Source organism: Apostichopus japonicus, chromosome 16 (genome assembly GCF_037975245.1).
Source record: "Apostichopus japonicus isolate 1M-3 chromosome 16, ASM3797524v1, whole genome shotgun sequence".
Taxonomy (NCBI): domain Eukaryota; kingdom Metazoa; phylum Echinodermata; class Holothuroidea; order Aspidochirotida; family Stichopodidae; genus Apostichopus; species Apostichopus japonicus.
Genome location: NC_092576.1, coordinates 6,280,597 through 6,305,776, shown reverse-complemented (window position 1 = coordinate 6,305,776; position 25,180 = coordinate 6,280,597). Strand labels below are relative to the sequence as shown.

The window sequence follows — 25,180 nt, the reverse complement described above, 5'->3', positions numbered from 1 at the left end:
TTTAACTATTAAACAACCTAGTGTTAGGCCTAATGCGACGGCTATGGATTCGAAGCATATAAGCATTTCTGCCGAAATTAAATTATTTTGAGGTCATTGCGGCAAACATCCAAAGGTTGATAAAAATCAGGCGCATAGCCAAGAATTTGCCAAGGGAAGGGCGAACATGTAGGCAATCTATCAGAGCCGTAGATTCTGCATTGAAAACTATCTAAGCGTAGCGCCACCATAATTTGGCGCGAAGCTTACAAGAAAATTTTGGCCGAAAATGCCTCCCAGATCGCTGAAAATGGCACTTCCCAGGCCTTGTAAGTTGCATCTAAGCTTGAAATTACTAGCGAAAAAATACAAAAAATATGCTCAAGGGGGATGGGGGAGCGGTCTCCCCCTTCGCTACGCGCCTGATAAAAATGGAGATAAGAGGGTCCACGGTAAAAGGGAGGTGATGGTGTTGTGTTCAGTTATTGTAATGACATTCTTTATGTATTTATGATATGTATTCTTGAAGTACGCCCTCTCAAAGATGGCAGTGCTACGCACTTACGAGTAAGAAATAAACAGGCAATCTATCTTCATGAATCAAGAACATCGTGTCTTTATTCATAACAACTAAACACTATAGATGGGCAGGGAAGTATGGCCCCTTGCACATTTTGAGAATAAGAAACATCAAAATTACAAATTAGTGCATAAAATACTGCACTACGGAGCTTTTCATGCCTAAAACATTATAACCTATACTCAGCTAGTCAACATAAGCCTTATATATCCAGCACATTCGTTAATTCGCGAAATTGGTATTGTTACCATGCTTACTGTGCCGAGAAATATGAAGTCATTAACCACGAGGGAAGCAAAATCGGCGACCCTGGCAGCCTAATTTGATGAAATTACATTGTGAAAGACGTATAGAGGGTGTCTTTATTTTAATGTTTCGTAGTAAAAGAACGAACCTACAGTAGAACATCAGTTGATATTTTCACCTTCCATATGTTTTTGCATAATGATATTTTCAACTTCCATATATTTTCGAATAATCGGTATGCCATAACTGGTATTCCACGTAATTTTTACCGATTCCGATTATGTTCCGATTATGCAATAATCGGCCCGATTCGGATTCAGATTATCGTTTGAACACTAGTATCCATCAAACCGAAAGGGTTCAACTTTAGAATGATATGAAGCTAAGAGTTTAGACTGATATGGAGCTAAGAGATTTTCATTTGTTCGGTGTAGCTGAATATAGAGCAAAGCCTCTTGTAGGTTAGTGACATCATACATGCTGATGATGTTTCGTGATTGCAGGAAGTTAAGCAGAGTGATTCCTGACGTCTCTGTCTGAGAAACGCGGCGTAGCATATCAGTTTCTGCCGGTGGTAGACGAAACAGAGTTGCTAATTTCAGACAACTGTCTAGAGTAAGATCATCGGCAACATTAACCATTAATCTGCCGTAATCAGCTGAAATGTAAATAAGAGTGAGACAAATTATAGTTAAGGATCCCACTTAGAACAACAAACCAATTGATAAAATCAATTATGAAATATGGATGAGACACTTTTTCCTATTCATCACTTGACTATTAGATTGTTTTCCATGTATTAATATATAACAACAAAGTAAATTTCTTTTCAATCAGTTCAATAGCCGAAGATGATATAATTTATGTGGAATATTAATAAATTTAATTCTTTATTGGTTCCTTGCCATATTTGGCCAAGTCACCTATTCCTATATAGAGGGAAAATGTGAAAATCTCCAAGACACTGTATCTCCAGAACTTGACATGAAAGGAGGTCATATATGCATGGTATAATTGCCTTATATAGTGTTAAGTTTTTACACTATTTGGTGTTGGTCACAGTTCATTTAATATCTTCAGATAGGAACCTTTATTGGCTCTCATATTTTTCATGTGGCTTCCCTATAAATTAAATAAGTACAAGAACCTTACCGTTTTAGTGGAGGTCAAAAGTCATTTGGGGTGATCAAATGTCACACTATGTAAAGCCTCATAAACACAAACCTCGTAAAACACGACATCCCAAGATACTGTAGGTTACATGACATAGCTCATATTTGGCATGTGTCTTTCTTATAGTGAGTAAAAGAACCCTATTGTTTTTGGTGAAGGTCAAAGGTCATTTGGGGTCAGCAGAGATCCAGATGTCAAACTATCAAATGAATCTCATCAGGTTAACTTTTGTAAATGAAACTTCAGCTCTTTGTTGTTAGAGTGAGCATGTAATATATATTACCAACAACAAACAATGTCCCTCTTTCTTTCATTGCTGTGTCACATGATGTCATCAAACCATCTAAACACTGACAATGTTTAGATTTATACTGCTCTCCATCTGCAGTATGAACTTCAGCCAGGGCTATTTGCTTGCAAATACTCTTGTGCTGCAAGGGAGGGATTTCCGTTTGGTTAAGGTACTGTTGATGTAACTGCTCACTTACACAATAAGCATAAGTTTTACCACAACAACTTTAACTGTCACTGGTTTAAAACATAACAGCTGCCTTTAGATGATATGACCAAATAATTCAAAATCATAATCATACTCTTCAGATTTTAGGAGGGTGTGATCTACCTCACTTGACGCCATAAAAGTAGAAACATTATAAAGTGAAATTAGGTAAGGCTTTTATTTTCTACAATATTCCACAAGAAAGACATTGGAGGTGTTGATATGCTAAATGTTATTAGCTTCTTGACCCCAGCGACATATATATAAGTCTAGATGTCACACTATACACTAAGAAAATATACAAACCATGCAGGGTCTTGTGATGTGCTCCTGTTGCTCTTAACCATGTATGTTATTTTAATAATTTGTCAGTTTCAAATTGTAGGAGTTTCTTAACCATTATAATTTGACACTATAACTGCCATTTAAGGTTGATATTAATTGCTTTAGTTTGGATGAAGACTATGTTGAGATTTATTTTCTCTGTGTCAGAAAATGCTTAATCTGCATTTGTGAGTGCATGTAAGGTAATCAGATTTGTGTTGCTAAGGAACAGCGAATCTTGTCATTTGCTACTTGTGCAATGTGCTTGTAAAGTCCTGATATGCTGTATGTGTTTCCACTGCAGTTCAATCTTTTAAAACTAGCAACTTTGCAAATGAAAAAATTGCAGTAAACATTGATCCGTGAATCACTAAGCTAAAATTCTGGGTTTGTTACGTTTTCTTTCAGGACTGTGGTAGTTATCAAATTATGACATAAGTTGTAGAATGGATACATGAATACAAAGGAGTAGAATGGAGGTTAAATGCTACCATGGAGCACATCACATGAACCTCCAAGGTTGTTATATGTTTATTTTGTACACATATCCTAATTGACATACTCAAGCTTGTCTAGCCTGCTGTTTCAATGTGTCTATGATCAAATCCCAAATGACCTTAGTTTAATTGCTATAAATTTGTTTCAGATAAACAACCCATACCTAGATGTATTAGATTGTTTGTATTAGATAGTGATCACATGACTACCAGAGGATTATATGCTTTGATGTACACCATGTCCTTGCACAACATGTCCATGCTGAAACCAAAAGGTTATTACTGACCACATCCCTATCAAAAAAGAAAGGTTTTAGAAATTATATTCTGCTAGCCTTCATCAACCATTGACTTAAAGTAAAGTAAAATTCTCTCTTGAAAACAAAATTATCCAGATATAGTGCTTTTCAAGTTTTTACACTTTTCCCTTGCTGAGCCCAAATGACCTTTGACCTTCACAATGAACTACTGGGTTTTTAAACTCATTAAAGGAAAGTCAAAAGACACTATGACATCTGATCAAACATGCCATATGATGTCATTTTTAACATTTCCAGGATGTAACCTCTGCTGAACCCAAATAACCTGATCCCTTCACCAAAAACAATATGTTTTGTACTCATTTTAGAGCAGCCATAGCCATACATATCAGTTGCTGCAGTTTTCTATCTGGAAATACAGTATTTACATAGTGTTCAAGTTTTCACACCTGGTGGCCTTAAATCAGGCGCATAGCCAGGAATTTGCCAAGGGAGGGGCGAAAATGTAGGGAAAATATCAGAGCCGTAGATACGGCATTGCAAACTATCTTAGCGTAGTGCCACCATGGTTGGCGCGACGCGTACAAGAAAATTTTGGCTGAAAATGCCTCCCAGATCGCTGGAAATGGCACTTCCCAGGCCTTGTAAGTTGCATCTTAGCATTTTCTCTTTTGAAATTACTAGCGATATCATAAAAACATAAAAAAAATGTATAAAAATATGCTCAAGGGGGGGGGTGCCCCCCTAGGCTACGCGCCTGCCTTAAATGCACTCTGTCCTACATCAAATTGTGTACAAACTTTGCATATATGAGCTCCTTTCATGTTCTGTTTCTGGAGTAGCACTTTTGATACATTCACACTTTGTTCTCTGCTGACCCCAAATGATTTCACCACAAACAATAGGTTTCGCTGACTAATTAAAGGAAATCCAGAAGCCACATACAAGAATTGACCAGCCTACCCTTCCGTGAGATATCATGTTTACAAGATTGTCACCCTTTTTCCAACTGTTGACCTCAAATGACCTCTGACATCCATGAAAAGCACTACAGATCATCTGCTCACCAACGGCAAGCTGCACAACTCCCTGAAATTTCCACTTCTTGAGATATTGTGCGAACAATGTTTTCAGAAATTGACCTGTGCTGACCTTTCACCAATACCAAATAAAACTTCCAAACCAGCTCTACCTAAGGGGAACCTACATACCAAATATGAAATGTACCCCAAGGGTCACATACACACACACACATGCACATACCATCACCATCGCAAAGATTCCTTCTGCCTTTGGCAAGGCATCGAAAAGATTTCACACGTTTCCATGATACTCCTTGATTTATTTACACCTCTGCAGACTCACTTGGCTTTTAATATCTAAACATAAGTGACAGTTTGCAATATCCAATACTGCAATACTTAAATAAACTCAAGTCACCACCCCCTCCCCATCCCCTTCCTACATCTCACCTGACAGCTTTGAACATCTGCAGGTAGGACTATTTAAGGATAACCAGACTTACATTAGGAAACATCTGTCTGGAAATTTACCACAAGCAGCACAAATTATCTTTTCATTGTGATCTTACCTGCCAAAGTTGATTTCTGTGATATGTCTACAGTTTCACGTTCTTCAAGAAGGGTTTCTTTCTTCGTTACAGAAGCCGATGAAGCCTGTATATAAACAACATAGGAAAGATGTCTTATATCGTGTACTGAGTCTACAGACTTCAAACTCATCTTCGAGTGTACTTGAAAACTACCTTTGGACATTGATGTTGGAATTGGGCAGCTACTGGCACATTATTTAAAAAGAACCTGTTTTCCTTTATGTCACCTGTCAAGTTACATAATACAATGGTAAATAACATCAAATGCAGCTGATAACCGAGATGGAAACTTTTCTTTTATCAGCATACAGATTGATCTCTACCAAAGACAACAAGCTTCTTTTCAAGCCTAGACAAATATTGTTAAAAGTACTCACTATTTTTGGACCGTGACTAAAAATATCAGGGGCGTATCCAGGATTTTCCAATAGGGGGGGGGGGCGTCAGGCATGAATGATCGCCGTACTGGGGGACGAAGAAGGGCTGAAATGCAAATTGGTGCCATGTGATCCATTTTTCGACCTTAATAATAAGCAACAGGCGCGGCGGAACGGAAAAATTATTGGGGGGGGGGGCTAATGTGTGGAGACTATCTAAGCGGAGCGCCACCATCGGTTGGCGCGGAGCGTACAAGGAAATTTTCGGTTTTTTCAAACCCACCGATGGCCGGAAACGGCACTTCCCGAGTGTTTTATACTGCGAATACCTAGCCCTAAAATATGGGTCTCAAGCCTGCAATTTATCAGATTGCACGTAAATATCTGTAAAAACATTGTAATTTGTATGGTAGTAGCTATTACTCAGAGTGTACTCGCAAAGACGTTTTTGAGTGTAGTAAGGGCAGTGGCGGAGCTAGGGGTATTGGTCGGGGGGGGGGGGGCAAGAATGGTCTGTAGGGGCGCTTTCGACACTAAGCGGAGCGCCACCACAGGTTGACGCGGAGCGTACAGAAAATTTTTGAGTAAAGTTACTCCCTATAGATTGCAGGAAATGACCCTTTCCGGGCCTTGCTAATTTGCAGATAAACGGAGAACAAATAGGTGTCGTCGCCATTTTGTCGGAAAATTACACCAACAGAATATGACAAATGTCAATAGGTATATGAGAGCACAATAAAATAGTTAAAAGTAGTGAAAAGCTGAAAAGGGCGCCAGCAGTCAAATTGAGTCCGTCAGGATGGGGGGGGGGGGGGATCCGCTCCCTGTCTGTATATATGGACGCTCCGCCACTAAGTAAGGGGATGTTGGAGAACTGGCTGAAATGAGGCAAGTCATTGGCCTAGGCCCTAAGACGAAGTTGTGTTACGCTTACCGGTACTCACACTAACTGCTTCCACTTTTCACGGGGCGTGAAGACGCGGTTGGGGTGACAATGTGGTCTATAGCCAGAGGACGGGCCGAGGGACCAGGGTCCCCCAGCAATTGCTAAAATTATTACACCTATATAGTATACATGTGCATCGGACAGATCGACAAGTATGCATTGAAAAATGGGCAGATGCACGTTTCGGAGCCTTGGTAAATATCGGGGGGCTTATCATGCATTTTCCCCCTCAATTTTTTCATTGGGGGACTGAGCCCCCCCCCCCGGTTCCGCCGCCACTGATAAGCAACATTTCCAGTAAAAATGGACACAAAATGCACAATTTAGTATGGCTGGCATGTCACTTAGTGTTAATAGTGATAATACAAACACAAATACCATCTATGTTTCTAAAACTGCCGCCGATCTTCGCCAGAACCTTTTTTTGGCAAACAAAAAATAAAGCATACGGGAGGGGGGGGGGGGTTGAGTGATCACCGACATCTCACATAAAGGTCGTCATCAATTTTTTTTTTTTTTTTGCTAAACTTTTTTTTTTTTGGTGACGGCCAATAGGGGGGGGGGGCGCGCGCCTGTTGCGCCCCCCTGGATATGCCCCTGTAATATACGCGAAAACGCAAAATTCACTAGGCAATATGATTGCTGTTCAAGTCTTCATAGTATAGATCTACAACATCTATGAACAAAGGGGTTTCAGTTGTTTTCCGCATACGTTACTTTCCGCTGATTACTTTCCGCTGAAAAAAATCTGCGGAAAACACCTTTTTTTCACTTACCTGTACACTATATTTTCCCGCAAATTTAGGATACCAAATTCAGGCAGGATGATTAAAATAACATGAGAAAGTATCAAAGAACGTCGATCAAGGATGGTTAGACTGAGTTCATGTCAGAAAAGTTAGGCTGCTTATAATTTAGAGGAGGCTTGGGGTGTTTGTAATTAGGGATTATTAAAGAAGTATGAGGCGGTCGGCGGATAAAAGGGCAAAGGGACGCCCGCGTTATGAAGGATTGAGTATCTAATAAAGTATTAAAACTGCGGTCCGATGATGGTTTAAAAAAAAGAGTTGTAAAAGGCGGTATCTTTGATTTTCGCTGGAAATGGCTGTATAAGTAAGGCATGTCGAAAACTACAACCCAAAAAGGTGGCGCTGTTTAACTAAAATTAAACTTGTGCTTACAGCCTAAGCTAGTGCTTACAGCCTAAGCTACAACCTTAGCTATCCTAAATCTAGTCTCGAAGCTACATTTTATCCTGTTACAGTCAAATCCTATCTTCTCCATCTTCCTAAATCCTTCCATATGCCTAATCATTTCAGTAAGTCATTCTGTTCCTCCCAAAAAAAACGGTACTTTCCGCTGAAAAAAACGTTGTTTTCCGCTGACAAATTTGTTTGCGGAAAACACCGTTTTGTTTCAGCGGCCTACTATACAATAGCTAGGTGTGCGCCAGTCCTAAGCCTATACAGTACCTCACTGCTACTTTGAACTGCTACTCGATTAGCGGGACTTCGTACATTTTCCCAATTTATCTTGTCTTTTAGCTGCAGGTTGGTGTGCGAAAATATATCAATATAACTCCTTTACACTGCTTAAATCAAAGCAATATACGCAATGAAAATCTGAGGTTGTAAGAGCATCTATCTTCCAAAAATTCTAGCAGCAATTACAGTAAACTTGTCTCAGACTCCTTAAATTGTTGTACATTTTGCGAATATGACAGCTAGCCAGTTGGAAATGACTTAAGAAATAATTTAGATGCTTTGCCACCTTAAGTGTATTGGCATTCTGGCTGATATTCTTCACGTTGTTGTGTTAATGAATCCAATTTTACCCCACTGTTGCTGGCCAAGTCTTCACAAAATTGGCTAAATCCTAGCCAGGTTTGTTCGAGTTGTCCCATAATCATAAACCTGACGAAAGTCAAATGTTACTTTTAAGGCCTAGTGTAGCTGAAACTGGTGGACGAGACACACAGCTTGAGATCAACAGCCGATCCAGAAACAGCTCGTGAACGCACTGTCAAAGTAAGACCGTTTTACACAATTAACTTGCAATGAGATTGGTCATAGTAACAAATCTAACTAGGCAACAGTTATGTTCTGTAAACAGCGCCTGGTCATTTCCCCAACGTAACTACATTCAAAACTGAATATGATGGAAAAGTTCCATTAGCACCGCTGTATGTACAGTACAAATAGTACACCTATTTGCACACAAAGTATGTAGCGAAAGTATGCAGCAAAGCGCCATGCTGAAGCCTATGGAGATTTATCTGTGAGTCTTGATTCGCTTCTACGGATACCTATCAGCTTATTTCCAATTGCCAACAGCCTCCTATTTTTATGAGGCATAACTCACATGTTATCTAATGGGTTGGTCGGTGGGACAAACAAAGTGTCCACAACTTGGCATCTGGTGACTCCAAATGACCTTTGACCTCCATAGAAACAATATGCTTCTTGTACTGAACATGTCACAACTACATACTAAAGGACAATTATCTGGAAAATGAAACTGGCATGAAAAAATTAAAGTGTTCATCAGGACCAAATGTTATATTTTTTGTTTTAGAGGGATACCTCAAGTTTTCTATTTCATTTTTTTTCATTAAAATTACAACCATAACATTCTAATTTGCATAAATTTGCATTATTTTAAGTTTTAGCCAAAATTTGTAGTTTTTAACTGTATATTTGTTCTACATGAGTATCTAGAAATAATATTTCAGTTATCAACTGTCACATATACATGGGTTAATTTATTTCATTCCTTAAGCAGAGGTTCCTGATCTTCAATTCTTCGTTAATAATGGGTGCTAATTAGCATAATTTTGATGTCACACTCACACACGTGACTAAAATAACGCAAAAGTTTTCATAAAAAGTAACTGATGTGCCTTATGATGTCCACACTTGATATGCTACCGTTCTTGATAAAGACTGTTAGTTCTGCAAAATATCCAGTCAAATAATTATTCCTACTATTGGTCACGTGTGTGACATTTATGGTCACGTGTGTGACATTGAAGCCCTAAGTTGAGCATTTAACAAACCTAAATGGACTAAATATTGTTAGCAGACTGGTTTTTTATGTGGGTGGCCTGACAACAGTGTAATTTGCAAATGAGAAAAGCTCCATCCAATGAAATTGCAGCAGCACTGTGGACTTGGACTGTTGTTATGTTATGAGTGTGTGGCCTGACAACAGTGTAATTTGCAAATGAGAAAAGCCTTCTTCAATGAAATTGCAGCAGCACTGTGGACTTGGACTGTTGTTATGTTATGAGTGTGTGGCATAACAAGTGTCATGCAAATGAGAAAAGCTTCATCCAATGAAATTGCAGCAGCACTGTGGACTTGGACTGTTGTTATGTTATGAGTGTGTGGCATAACAACAGTGTCTTGCAAATGATAAAAGCTTCATTCAATGAAATTGCAGCAGCACTGTGGACTTGGACTGTTGTTATGTTATGAGTGTGTGGCATGACAACAGTGTTATATGAAAATGAAGAAAGCTTCATCCAATGAAATTGCAGCATCCATGAAAATGCAGAGTGTCACACCTGTGACCCAACAATGTCACACACGTGACCCCCCAAGTAGAAGCAGTAAAACTGTTTTAAAGTAATTCCTATGGAATATCAACATCAGTGCTGTTCTGTGGGCAATACTAGAGTCAATATTTGCACTGCAAAAATTGATACTATGCAATGAAAATTCAGAATGTCGCACACGTGACCCAACAATGTCACACACGTGACCGAATTTTTTAGCTGATGTAGTATTATGCTAGTTTTTAGAGGCGAAATATTAGGTGAAATGTCTTGTTAGAATGAAAACACATTAAGGTAGAAACATGAGAAATTAGGGTTATCCAGCCCTCTTAGAAACTGAGGAATTTGCCAATGTTTTTTTTTTGTGAAAAAAAGCCAGCACATGAATGTTCTGATTTTGGCTAAGCTATATGGTATTGTTAAAGAGTCCCCTAGTGCATACTTAAGTACTACAATCAACCCAACTTTCTTTACCTAAAGTAGTTAGTGGTAAAGTGCAAATCTCCCCATTTTTCAGTCACACACGTGACCGAGAATGGCCCTAATATGAAATGGTCCAAGCTTCCCTTCTTGAGATATCGTGTTTACAGGGTTTTCACAATTTGACCCCTGGTGACCCCAAATGAACTTTGGCCTCGACAAAAAAAAACAATCGGCTTCTTCTACTTAAAGTGGTACTCCTCACACGAAATATGAGATTGATGCAAGCTTCCATTCTTGAGATATCGTGTCTACAAGGTTTTTCACAATTTGACCCATGGTGACCCCAAATGACCTTTGATCTCCTCTAACCAGAATGCAGAAATGCACTGTGGTTTCAATGATGTAACATGAGCAGTTTTCTTCATGAAATCTGACAAAATGTAAAGTGAGGATGTATTACATATTTTTAAGTAATACAGTGAAAAGCAGTGTGATGTGACAAACAAATTCAAAATGACACAGGCTGTCCTGAAATGACCATTGCATCAGACCTCAACAACAGGCTTCTTGTACTAAACCTGATAGATTCATCAACATACTAAATATTACATCTCTCCTTGTTGAAATATTGTGTAAAACATGTTTTTATAATTTGACCCCTGGTGACCCCAAATCACCTTTGACCTTCTCTAACCAGAATGCAGAATTGCACTGTGGTTTCAATGATGTAACATGAGTAGTTTCTATATGTTATCTGACAAAATGTATAGTGAGGGTGTACAACATACTTATAAGTAATACAGTGAAAAGCCGTGTAATGTGACAAGTAATTACTTCCCATGACACAGACTGTCCTGAAATAACAATTGACCTCTACAACAGGCTTCTTGTACTAAACCAGATACATCATCATACTAACTATTACATCTCTCCTTGTTGAAATATTCTGTAAAACATGGTTTTCAAAATTTGACCCCTGGTGAACTCAAATGACCACTGAACTCCGCCCACAACCATAGGCTTCTTGTACTCAATGTGGTACAATTACATACCAAATATGCCATCTGTCCAAGCTTCCCTTTCGATATTATGTTTAGGAAGGTGGGTTAGTGCAGAGAGACACGTAAGAGGGGAGTGAAGTAAATGTTTGGCGTTTGTGTGTAGGCTATGCAAGTCATCAAATAGTAAATAGTTCTTATCACTGAAATGGCACCAGGAAGTGAGCAAACTTTGTGATAGGCATTTGAAAAGGATGAAGATTAAACATTGTACTGTAGGAAAAACAGTCTTGGGAGTGACTTACCCAATTTCCCATACTTGGATCGCGGTTCACCAAATGCTGAACTATATGTCAAGAAATGAAACAAACATAATTCAAACCTACGAATGTTTATGGAATTTATTTCCCAGTGTTATATATTATTATACTAAATGGATATTCTACATAAACTGTTTGCCATCCACATTTTGCTTTTTTTACCATCCAAAAGAGACAGCGAGGAATTTCAGCAATACCTTGAAAATTGATAGAGAATATAGTGAAGTTACGAGATGCAACCACACTTCAGCTCTGTGTCAGTTTCAAAATAACTTGGAAAAGAAAATCTTCACCCATAGGTGAGGGTTAACCTGGTCTTGGAGCCTGTGATGAGGGTGGAAGTAAACCAGGGTATGGTGTAGTCATTTGGGGCATGACTCGGGGTTGGTCCGCCGGCCGAGAATATACTGGGGAGTTCTCTCCAAATATGATCATCATCACTTGTATCAGGCCAATTAAGTCACAATTGGGCTGCAGAGGCGACAAAGTAAAAAGCGGTTTTGTTGCCAAGGTAACCATGCTGTATGATGAAATATATTTGTAACAGGTAAAGTATACTTCTATAAATTTTCATTTTTGAAAGTGTAAAAGACAAAGATCAATTGCAAACGCAACACAATGGTCAGAGAACTATAATTCATAGGTAAGAATACTTGCATATTCAATTGACAAAACTACATTGTGTGCACATATTACCATACTAAAATGTATGGGTGAGCATACAATGTAGGTAAAAATGCTTGGATGTTGGTGTACTTACATGTTTCCATTTGTAAAGGCCTGGTAGGTATACACTAAGCGTGACATGTTAAGTACCATATGCATGTCTCAGTATACTAATCATACTTACATGTTCCAATTTATGAAGGTATGGTAGGTATACATTAAGCTTGGCATGTTAAGTACTGTACCTATGTATATCTCAGTATACTAATCATACATGTTTCCATTCATGAAGGTATGTACATTAAGCAGGGCATGGTAAGTACCATATGCATGTCTCAGTATACTTGTCATCAGTGTTTCCTCTAAGAAATTTCCCATTGAGTCAAAATGGCTAATATCTGAATATTTGACTCACCACTGTCCTGGGGGAGAGGTCCAAGGGGAGGGTAAAAATTTCGGGCAAATTATTCTATTGAACCAAAAACACAAACTTTCAATGTTATCGTGACTCTTCACGATGTTACATTTTGAGTACCAGGGGCATAGCCATCATATTCAAAGTTGTAGGCACGACTATCTAAGCGGAGCGCCACCATCGGTTGGCGCGGATCGTACAAGAAAATGTTTGGTATTACAAACCCCCCAGATGGCAAGAAACGGCTATACCTGAGTGTTCATTCTGGTTCCCTGGGCCTCTTGAGACACCTCATTCAATATCACTTTAAACCCAACAAACAAACGAGTTAAAATAGTATGTAATTCAATACTTCATAATGTATGAAAGTTTAATTGCCAAAATTTGCAATCGTTTAGCAACTAACGTCAATTCCACCGAATATATGACAAAAAACCAATAACCCATCAACTGAAATGCAGTAGAAAACACAGGTTTACTTCACTCAAGGTGCTTTTTCCTTTGATCAATTTTTTTAGTTTGTGGATAAAATCACTCACCACCAAATACGAAAACATTATACCGCTGAAAAGTAATCGATGTTAAAACCTTCAATCCATCGCCACAGCAACGGTGTACGTAAAATACAACATTACCTCTTTAAGACATAGCACATACCTTCCAAACAACTGCCGATTTCAAGCAAATTGAAAGTTGTAAACAAAGCTACGGATTATTTTTTTTTGTCAAACCGTTGGTTAGGCTACATTTCCCATTGACTTAGTGTGGTAGTGAGGCTAATATGTGGTCGAAGGTTGCAGTTTTTCTTGGATATTATTATTTTTTATTTGAGACACAACTTGAACGAATAAACAGATGGCTAGGTTAGAGATTTGTGGGGGTTTTAGGTTATTGTCGCTGGAACTGAAATTGCTTAGTGGAAGTCGTAAAATTGCCAGTGACTGTGCGAGAAGTTCCCGGTGACTGTGCGCGACCCTCCCGCACTGCTTCAAATTTGATGCGGGATTGTGAGAACTGTTTGTGCGATTCGCGCTGCTACTAGCAAAACCTAGCTAAAGCAAAAGCATGTCACAATTCAACTTACACAGACACCTGATATTACCAGGCGATTTTTTTTCTTTTTTCGCCCTCGCAATTGTACTTTCGCAGGGCTTTTTTAGCACTTGCTAGGGCGAATCGCCCGTTGCCCCGCTTATTTCTGACCCTGTTGCAATGTAATGTAAGGTAGGCTATACAGATATTTTATTTAGTACACTGGTAGTGCGAGCCATCGTAGTGTATGCAATGCATCAGTACACGTGCACGTTACGATATATGATTTAGCTTTACAGCAATCGAGCTAAATCTGCGTGACTGTATATAAAAACATAGCTACGGTAAAGTTAGTGATCGCTGATTTAACATTTCTGACGATAAATTGGAAACAATTTACAGTAAAAATTTCATCACTTCAAGTTGAAGTTCTGAACATCATGCCTTTTGAAACGTTTTTTATCTCTATTCACACTGTATAAAATTCAGGAGAAAATGAAACCCTCTTTTTGTTCTCTCTCTCTGAACGCCAGTGCGTCAAATCGGCAAGCCATTGCGTCAAAATCGCGTCATAGCGGCAACACTGCTTGTCATACTTACATGTTTCCATTGATGAAGGTATGGTAGGTATACAGTAAGTGTGACATGGTAAGTACCATATATGCATGTCTCAGTATACTAATCATACTTACATGTTTCCAGTTGGGTATGGTATGGTATGTATACATTAAGCATGGTATGGTAAGTACCTATGCATATCTCAGTATACTAATCATACTTCCATGTTTCCATTCATGAAGGTATGGTACGTATATATAAAAGCTTGGCATGGTAAGTACCATATGCATGTCTCAGTATAGTAATCATACTTACATGTTTCCATTCATGAAGGTATGGTAGGTATACTCTCCCATTAACATCTACATGCTTTGACGGTTTGATCATCATCATCGGAGTTGGACGTACATAGCACATTGGTGGATTGCATGGGTGTGACTCAAACAGCCATATACAGATTGGGATGTTGTAGGTTGATCCTAGAAGCAAAATTACAGGGAAAAAAAACCTTAGGTGTGGTGTCAAATGTAATATGGTGGAGTCCATGGAGGTGGGCTGGAGTGGTGGGGCTGCATACGATGTAAAGTTTGGCACTGTGTAGTTTCATCCAATAGGCACTGCAGTTTTACATAAGAAGTAATGTAGTTATGCAGAGTTAAGCCGTTCTGTTTGATTTTTGATTTTGTAGGATTTTGCAGCTGCCTGTAGCTTTTTTTTGATAACCTTACAACTTTGACAACATTATCACATAAGGATACATGTTTTTCACCGGCATCAAATACATTTTGTGGAGAGTTAAATTACATTGCAAGTACAACCATCTGCTCTTAGGTGGTGAAAATGAAAACCTGTTTTGATTTTGTAGCCGATACTGAAAAGCTTAGGAATGGTAAACTATCTCAGTATAAAGTCTACTTTTAAGTTTTTCTTAAAGATGAAATGCATCTATTTCCAACTCTGATATATATATACCATATCAAATAATGAAAATTGCATCGCATCTGACATAGCACACTAAATACGTACCTTTAAAGCTCACAGGTATGGTGCCTTCTAAGCAAAGCAGATCCTTTCTTGTATTGCAGCTAAAAACTACAAACAAAATAAGCTTGAATTCAACTTCAATGAAAAACAATAATAATTGACATACATACCTGTTTTCTCATATGAGGCAAACCGGAGCATTATGACTCATCGACAAACGTAAAAGAAAAGTGTTGATGATGTCAAGTTATTGCATTGGTTTTAAGTAACATTTATACTGCTCAAAGTCAGTATTACGTATTAGGCATACTCTTTCAAGCAAACTTTAATATAGTTGTGCAATTGCATTCTTTGATGATAATAAATCATTTATTAAAATGGTGATAACTTTGATTTAAAGAACAAAATAGCTGATGTCTTAAGTTCTTAGCTAAAACATCCATAGAAATCTACATTCTGAGGAATATGCAGTATATGTTGTTGTTTTGTCGATGTTACTTGGCAACCAAATGTAACAAGTTGATTTTAAAGCAGCCGTTTCTGTTGAATGTACATACAAAAATCTGAAAGTAAACACTTGACCATTGAAAAGAACAACGGGTAATTGGACAAGAATATTGTGTTCCTTTTGAAAACACTATAATGGCACCAGGAAGTGATCAAACTTTGTGATAGGCATTTGAACATGAAACGTACTACATTAAACTGTCAAGACACAATATCACATGTGTACATGGATTAAATGATAGATCTCCAACTAATGTAAAATATGCAGTAGGTTGTTGTTTTCGTTGATGTCACTTGTCACCTTCAAATCTCTAGTTTGTGTTGAAAACTTGAAGTTGTTACATACTGTATCTGGCGGTACACACTTGACAATTAAGTGAACAATTAGGCGACTGAAAATAATATCCCGTTCCTTTAGTACACACCAAATTGGCACCCAATTGATGAGAATGATATGAAGAACATTTTATGGGCATATCGTTGTCTGCTGTGGGATTAAATGGTTAATAACTCACAAAGGTGAAGCAAACAAACTGATCTCTTAGTCAGATTGAAGGATATCCATTTATGTCTGAATATTCCATGTCTTAATCACAGCGACACAAAGCTATGACATAATGCAGAATCTAGATAAACATTGCACTGTAGGAAAACAGTCTTGGGAGTGACTTACCAAATTTGTCATACTTGGGCCGAAGGTCCGTAAAAGTTGATAACGTACTTAAAATTTCCGACTTGGTGAGGTGTTTGTTATGATACTGTGGACGAACCAAATAAGTGAATAAAATGAAGTCATGCAGCAATGTGGCAAACTATGAGATGCTTTCATCTTTTACAAAATCTTCTAGGAATTTTAAAAATAGACACCTGAGACTGAATGTAAACAGAACCTCATTGAAATATATAGATAAAAAATATAAGTTTACTAAAAAAACTTCTAATCATGGAACTGTTGCAAGGCCCAGCCCGCTAAGGTTCCAAAAGGCAAGAAACCCAAAGAATACAAGGAAGACAGTGTAGGGGCGGACTGGGTCTTAAAACCGGCCCGGGCATTTTCCACCTACACCGGCCCATTATCCATTGATATGCTACATACATATAGTGATCGCCATCCTGGGGGAGGGGTCTAAAGGGATGGGTGCCCCCTCGCCATTGAGATTTTTTTGAAGTTAAGGAATGCCTAGATCTATACAAAATGGTGCTATATTTCTCAATTTTGTAGGTTACAATAAACCTTTAAACATGACCAAAAAATAATTTTCCAGAAGGAACAGTTGATTAAACTGAGGAAACGTAAACAAAAATAGACAAAAATATATGTTTTAAACTGGATTTTATTTAGTTTATCCAGCATTTTGTGACAACATGCTTGAAAAAATGGAAAAAACCCTAAATAAATCCATTAGCACGGACGGGTTGCCAATAACACGTTCTTTTGTTACGAACTAACCGACTAACCAGCATGGTGATCTCATGAGCTGATTCCCACAGTTATTTCTACACAGCTTGTCTGTATTCTGTTAAATACTGTGAAAAAGGGCTGGAATTTTCACCACGTTCCCCAGCCCAACCGGCCCACCAGGCATTGCCCAAATGCCGTGTGGCCAGTCCGCCACTGCTGAAAGTGTTAGTCTTTACACTACTTATACAATGTCTACAAAAGCAGGACATTTTGTTGTACATAGTAAGATTCAGAGCTCCTTTTGTGGTCTTTTTATGGAATTTTCTTGAAATATTATGTAAGTGTACAGGGCTCAATTTTAAGAAAATTTGATAGTTGTCCTTCGGACAACCTTGCCTTCATATTTTTTTGTACGAAGGATTGTTTGGTTGTCCAATGGAAGCACCAAAAAATACAATTGGAGTTGCCTGACGTGGCACATTGCACACATTGTGTAGTATAGTATAGTATAGTATAGTATAGTATAGTATAGTATAGTATAGTATAGTATAGTATATATAGTATGGTATATATAGTATAGTAAAGTATAGCAGACCACTTATAAAGCACCAGTAATAAAAAATACTCAACTGCGCTGTACCAAGACTTTACAAGTAATCAACAAAAGCTAAGTTACAATAGATAGTCTTTAGGCTAGATTTAATAGCTAGATCTGTGTGATACCAAGAGTGTCTAAGGGATGCCAGTTCCAAATATAGGGGCCGCAATATTCAAAGCGCCTTTTACCCATTTCAGTTTTACACCTAGGGATACGAGACAAGCATAGTAATCGGGTATGGGCATAGCGAACCATGCATTTACTCAGGTACACATGGGGGTTTCCAAACAAACAATTGTGGACCAATACAGATATCTTAAAGAGGATTCTATACTTGACTGGCAGCCAGTGTAGAGAGTATAGAACGAGAGAGAATCTGGATTATTTCCATAAGTAATACCAGTCACAGTTCTAGCTGCAGAGTTCTGAAGATGCTGCCACTTAGAAAGGGTATTTTGAGAGATTCTGTATAGAAGAGAACTGCACTAATTTAAGTGACTTGAAATAAAGGCATGAATTAGGGTCACACAGTGGCGGAGCTAGCGGTATTGGTCGGGGGGGGGGGCGCTTTTCGACACTATCTAAGCGGAGCGCCACCACAGGTTGCCGCGGAGCGTACATGAAAGATTTGAGTAAAGATACTCCCTAGATCGCAGGAAAAGATCCTTTTCGGGCCTTGCTAATTTGCAGATAAACGAAGAATAAATAGGTGTCATCGCCAGTTTGTCAGAAAATTACACCAACAAAATGTGACAAATGTCAATAGGTAGATGAGAGTGCAATAAAAAGTCCATAATCACGAATAAGTAAAAAGTTGTAAAAAGCTGAAAAGGGCGCCAGCAGTCCATAGCCCCCCTGACTGTATGGACGCTCCGCCACTGGGGTCACAGTTGAACTTTGGTCAAGATATGGCTTTGTCAAGTTGCATCAGAACAGTTTTTGCAATAACTTTGAAACATAGGAGAGATTGCTAACAGGCCCTAAGTTTGTGTGGATACAATCTAGACCTTCCTTCTTTAGGATAGGGGTAACTATGGCATGCTTCAAAGTGTCAGGGAACACATATTCTAATCGATTTTTTAACAATTTGGGAGAGGTCTTATGAAGGGATGTAGGGATTGGACCGGATAAGCTGGTTTTATTCGAGCACAACTTGATTAGTTTAGTATGTCCTCATCAGACACCTCACTAAAACAAGTTAGTGGAGTGAGGGCATAAGACTCTTAGTTAAAAGAACAAAACCGATTCCTATCAGAAATTGAATCACGTTATCAGAGCAAATTCTAACAAACTTATTAATGAAAAAGTTGGTAAGCATTTCTTGTGATTTGCTTGGCTCTAATAGCCCTTTCCATTGTCTGCAACTACTTGTAAGCATAGGCATACAGTAGGAGACCAATTTGATTTTTTTTTTGGGGGAGGGGGGCTGTAACAACTTGCCCGAAAAATATAACCAAAATTTTTTGTGCGCTCAGCGCGCATTCACATCTTAATGTGCATATCATATAAGCATTCATCGGTTATTACATCGCCTGCCAATAACAAACAATCATTTGCCATGTTATTACAGCAAATATGCTAGAAATTCTATTTGGTCACCTATTCTCTTGTCAAGCCCACAATCGTGGTATGTACATAGTTTTGCAATTTCCAAACATAAATATCATGGATTTGGTCGAGTGAGTCATAACAGAAATATTTTAACAAGACTGTTTCTCCAAAGAGATGAATACCATTTATATTTCCAATTTTTTTTTATGTAGAAAATAGGTGAAATAGTTTTTGTAATTTCTGGTTTTGACACTTATTTAATTATTCTGACTTATTATTCTGAACTTTTCATTTTTGTTATTTTGACAACTACAAGCCATTCAACCTTAATTTATATCATCAATTAACCTCTACTTTAACATTTAGAGAGGGGGACCACACACAGGGGGATATTTATTTTTCTTCATTTTTCAATGATTTTACTTTTAACAACCAATTTCAAACCCTATACATACAAGGTCTCCTTTAAAAAATCATCACTATGTAACGTTAATAATGATCACTTCTGACCCTTCTTTATAAAAAAAACTCATTATACTGCAGGTCTTGAAATAATTTGGAGACACCTCAATCTGCCAGATTATAAGTACGCAGTTCTACATATTGTTCTTTTTTTTTAAATTCACAACAGTTGCAAGGTATTACAGATAACCTGATAATGACATTAAAATGTTGGTTCTTTTTCACTTACTGTACCTTATGATAATGCTGTTCGATATATGCCTCATGTGTCGCCATTTGTAACAGGAACGATTTTCGTCACTCAATGAGGCTAAGAAAACACAGGGTGTGCAAAGTACTGCCGCAGATGAGCCTTTACAGTTTCAGTATCCTAAAAGTAAAAAGAGTGTGGCATTTTATAATAGGATATTTGGCAACACAAAACAAGTCCACGCTTGCATTCAAGTTAATAGTGGGTCATGCTACAAATGATAAAATCCATACCTTTAATTTTTTAAGATTAAAACTTATTTTATAATAACCATGAGTAGCCAATTATGACCAACTGTTTTACTTAAAAGAATAATTGTTGAAAATATTTTAAATATAAACATCCCCGCATTTAAGTTGTGCAATGTGTTACTTATAATAGGCCCCATGTAGCATGGTGGAGCCAATTATGACCAACTATTTTCTTTGAAAGAATAATTGTTGAAAATAGTTTTAATTTTCAACATCCACGCTTTAAGTTTTGCAATGTGTTACAACTTAATTATGTAAGATGTGAGTCTGTGTAACTTTTGTAAAGAAGATAAGTCTAGGCTCATCTATGGTAAACAACAATTCACTGACATTGTGACTGCAAAACCATTTGATAATTTTGCATTACTAGTTGAACTTAGGGTATCTTGGAAATTATCCCAACTGCTGTAGGAAGTGTGCACTATACATAGTGTACATTAGCCCTACGTTGTCAAGATAGCCTAAGTTTAGTTTAGTTAAAAGTAGAAAAAAGGGATCAGGAGGGACACTTAGGTCCCCATCAAGGACCCTATTGGAGAGAAGAAAATACCAAAGACACTAACACTCAGACCCGATTACAATGATTAAAGTGCTTGTCCTTGAGTTGAAAGCATTTTTAAACCCATTCACACTGCTTGCAAGCACCAGTTTCTCAGGTAAACCATTCCACTTATTCACAACCCTATTAGAAAAAAAGTTATGCCGAATATTAATCATACTTTGTAACTTCTGGGGTTTAAAGACAATGACCTCTGGTACAACTACTATTAGCAAACATGACAAAATCAGTGTAAGGAAAAATTGTCAAAACCAAACATAATCTTGCAAACCTGAATCAATTAAGTCACCACGTAACCTCCTAAGCTCCAGTGTGGTAACCTCCTATAACAAGAGAGCCTATGACACAGAAGCTTAACTACAAACTACTGTATGTGATGTCAACGAGACATTGAAAAAAGTATGGATCGGCTAGATGCTATCTGCTAGATGTTGACCACATCTTTTGTAAATGTTTCTGAGGCAGTATTTGATATGATTCAGATGACCTTTGACCATATAAAAATGAATCACATTTTTGGCCCATTAACTGATGATCTCCATGGCCAAATAAAGTCACAATATTAACACAAAAACTGGCAGATGAGAAGGCTCTGATATGAATTTCACGTTTTGACCTCATGTGACTTCAGCTGACCTTTGACATCAACAGTAAGAATAAGTTTTATGACCAAGCACTAACTGTACATTCTGACCACGTTTGATAAAAATCAAACATTTACCCTAGAAGGAGTACAGTAGGCTTTTGCGTGAATTCATTGTTTGATCTCTCTTTGTCCGCAAATGACTTTTTATCAACTTTTTGCTAGCATGAGTTTCAACCTGTTAATTATGGATCATTACCTCACCAAGTTTGACAAGAAATGATCAAACAGCATGCGCATGGTGGCCTTTCGACAACTGTTGACAGACAGATGCATTCCTATGACGATCAGCTAAACTAGTTGAGCTAATAACGAACACCCTCTAAGGAATTAATCACCCTAGCAGCCCTCCTCTGGACATTCTCGAGTACTTTCTTATCCTTAGCAAAATAAGGGTTTTTGTCATATCGCATCTTAAAAGACAGCTGTAGCCGATATAAGGGTCTAGGCTTACTATATCCAGTCCAGTGAATAACAATACAACAAACTAGAAAATGTGGTTGCAAAAACGCAACCACTCTGTTTGTGAGTCTGTTTTAAGGTTGAAGACTGAAGAGGAGGCTGGTTGTGTAGGAAATATCCTATGTGAGTCTATATTTATGGAATAATGATTAGATGAAGGGGTCTCTATTGCCAAATGATAAGTGGGATGACGTCATCACAGAAGTTTTAAATGGACCAAGGCAGAGAGGCCCGAGACCCATTGCCTTCTGTGATGATGTCAGAGTGGATATGATCTCCGCAATAAATACCGGAAGTGGTTACTTTTTGTATACAGGAACGTAACGGGCCATGAGGATGATTCAATGTATAGGTAATTAGGTACTTTGGAAGTAAAGTTCATCCTATTGCTACGACAGGCCCCGATCTTCAGCTTTCAAGGTCACCTTAGTTTCAATCCAGTTGCCTGTGGTCAAGATTTACTGATAATTCTGGGCACATGAACAACCACTTGCCAACTAAGAAGGCATGGAAGGCAGTACTTTCATAATCCTAAGAGACTACTGATGTAGAAGCATCTTTATTGGCTTGTGGATTATAACTTGGCTATCTAATTATGTGCGATAGTCAAACCAGGAAGCTGGTGAAATCATGCAGCCTCATTTGCAAGACTCACTAGCAGTTGTGTACACTTTACAGTGTAGTAACGACTAATTAAGTGTTGCCTACTTAGGCTATGAAACATCCAAGCGGTTGGGCGAACTGTCCAAACAGCTTGGGCGAAATGGTATAAGTTGGGTGAAATGACAGTTGAGCGAAACGTCTCGAAAGCGTTGTGGTGGTTTCAAAACCGTACCGGACAGTCATGGCATGCATGGTAAGTGACTAGGGCGGCTATGCAGTATAATTATATAAACAACAAGTTCTATAGCCCTAATATGGGCTACTTCTTGCGGGACTGGGGTTAGCCTAGTCAATGAACAAGACTTGTGTGTTACGGTCTCTGGACGTTCACACCTATGCAGGATTGTGCAACATACCGTAACACACAGCCCAGTTTATGGACTAGCCTAGGCTAGACCTTAAGTTTTAACGGGATCATTATAAGCCTACGATTACTAAAGTATAACTGATTGAGTATGACCTACTGCTTAGAGCCTAAATCATTTACTGACAACATATCATTGGACAAGATCGGAAATATTGAAATTTACGTTATTTTGGTCTCGATTCTTGTACGGAGCAGAATGCGGGTCAACCAGGAATCAAGCACTGAGCAGTGTTACTGCGACAACAGTACAGTGCGAGTACTACTTATGATATAGTAGGGTGCCAGTTAGGGGAATTCCCGGTAAGCAGTGTGTTTGTGTCATAGAAATTCTATGGTTGCGTATAGACAACTGATCTGTACACTAAGTGTACAGATCAGTGGTATATACTACCGAATCAACAGTCGTTTCTATAAGAACCACAGTTTCGTGCATGAAACCTATGCAAAAATTTATTCTTCGAGACAAGCGTTATACTTATCACAAATAAATCATACTGTTGTCGATGTATGTAACTATTATTTGCCTGAATACCAGGTTTATGGGAGGTCTGTAACTTGAGATAAACTGAACGAAAGACACTGGTCACGTGACTGAAGTAACCACTATACTGTTTATGAGTTTACTCATAAACAGTAATTATTTAAGATTCCTATGTAATTGCTTCCTAAGAATTACTAAGTGAAAATATAGTCCACTGCGACATTTTCGACGATTTTGCAACCAATTGCGGCTCGCGATATCACCATTTCGAGCAGTGGCGGGGCTAGGGGTATTGGTCAGAGGGGGGGGGGGGGGCGAGAATGATCTGTAGGGGCGCTTTGGCACTATCTAAGTGGAGTGCCACAACAGGTTGGCGGGGAGCGTACAGAATTTTTGTGAGATAAAGATACTCCCTAGATCGTCGGAAATGACCCTTTCCGTGCCTTGCTAATTTGCAGATAAACGAAGAATAAATAGGTGTCATCGCCATTTGTGACAACTCGGAAGTTTATATGGGTGTTGAAAGTACATGCGCTTGGAAATAGTTTCGTACAACGGAGGTGCCAATAAATTAAGGACCGCCGTTAGAGCATTTTCTCAGAAAATTACACCAACAAAATGTGACAAATGTCAGTTGTAGATGAGAGTGCAATAAAATAGTCAATAATCGCGAATAAAAAGCTGAAAAGGGAGCCAGCAGTTCATTTGAGTTCGTCAGGGGGCATCCGCCCCCCCCCCTGACTGTATGGACGCTCCGCCACTGATTTCGGGTAATTTATGTCAACTTTATCACTTTAGTTTAGTCAAACACGTTGTGTTTGTATTACGCGCTGGTACTTTCTTGCCGTACACAGAAAGCGCCACCACTTGATGAGTGGCTTCAGTATATGTCTCATGACGTCATTCTACTCTAATCAATTTCCATGGTAACTGCTCAGTTACTTATTCGACAATGGTATCGACGTAACACCAAAGATATTTCACCTTCGGAAAAGCATGGAGGTCTGTTTTTACCTCCATGGGATAAGATATTACACTCTCGCAAAAAAAAAAGGGGTAACACGATCACGTGACTCATGGGGAATAGCGCCCGCCTACAGTTGGTAGGTAAAAACTTTTTCTCGACCATATCTACTGTAGCAACGCGACAATATGACTAGTTTGAAAGTATGGTGTTCAGCCATTAATTGCACTAATTCAGGAAAGAAAAACCCAGAGATTTCGTTTCATCGATTCCCAAAATATAAACAGAGGTAATTCGTGTAAATGAAAAGGATTTGAGATGTTAGAGGAAAGGTTAGGCATGTAGACTCTGCAGTTTGCTAGGTCTATCTTAGGCCTACCCCTTAGGCCTACCCATGTCCTAGCTATCTAGGCTGGCCAGGCTAAGTAAATCATTTGTCTTGGAGGTTAATCTTATTTGTTGACCTTAGTTATCATAGATTATTGCTAACCTAAATAATATTAAAGCAAACCGTTTAAATTATTTATTCTCTCAAGTATTATATACCCACTAGTTTCAAAGGTGAAATATTTTGG

General features: G+C 38.4%; 1 protein-coding gene across 2 annotated transcripts; it reads right to left on the bottom strand.

Annotated features, from left to right (window-relative positions):
* Window positions 1-57: 57 nt before the first annotated feature.
* LOC139982068 (uncharacterized) lies at window positions 58-23,481 on the bottom strand. Of its 2 annotated transcripts, XM_071994586.1 has the most exons (9): window positions 23,324-23,481; window positions 20,200-20,335; window positions 16,626-16,710; window positions 15,488-15,553; window positions 14,777-14,940; window positions 12,102-12,261; window positions 11,776-11,816; window positions 5,150-5,234; window positions 58-1,463 (listed from the first exon to the last, which is right to left on the bottom strand). In XM_071994586.1, exons 2-9 carry the CDS (start codon window positions 20,239-20,241, stop codon window positions 1,141-1,143), a joined length of 966 nt encoding a protein of 321 aa, XP_071850687.1. In that variant the 5' UTR covers window positions 20,242-20,335; window positions 23,324-23,481; the 3' UTR covers window positions 58-1,140. The 2 variants fall into 2 exon arrangements, with proteins under 2 accessions (XP_071850687.1, XP_071850688.1); XM_071994587.1 differs by lacking the exon at window positions 15,488-15,553.
* Window positions 23,482-25,180: the final 1,699 nt, after the last annotated feature.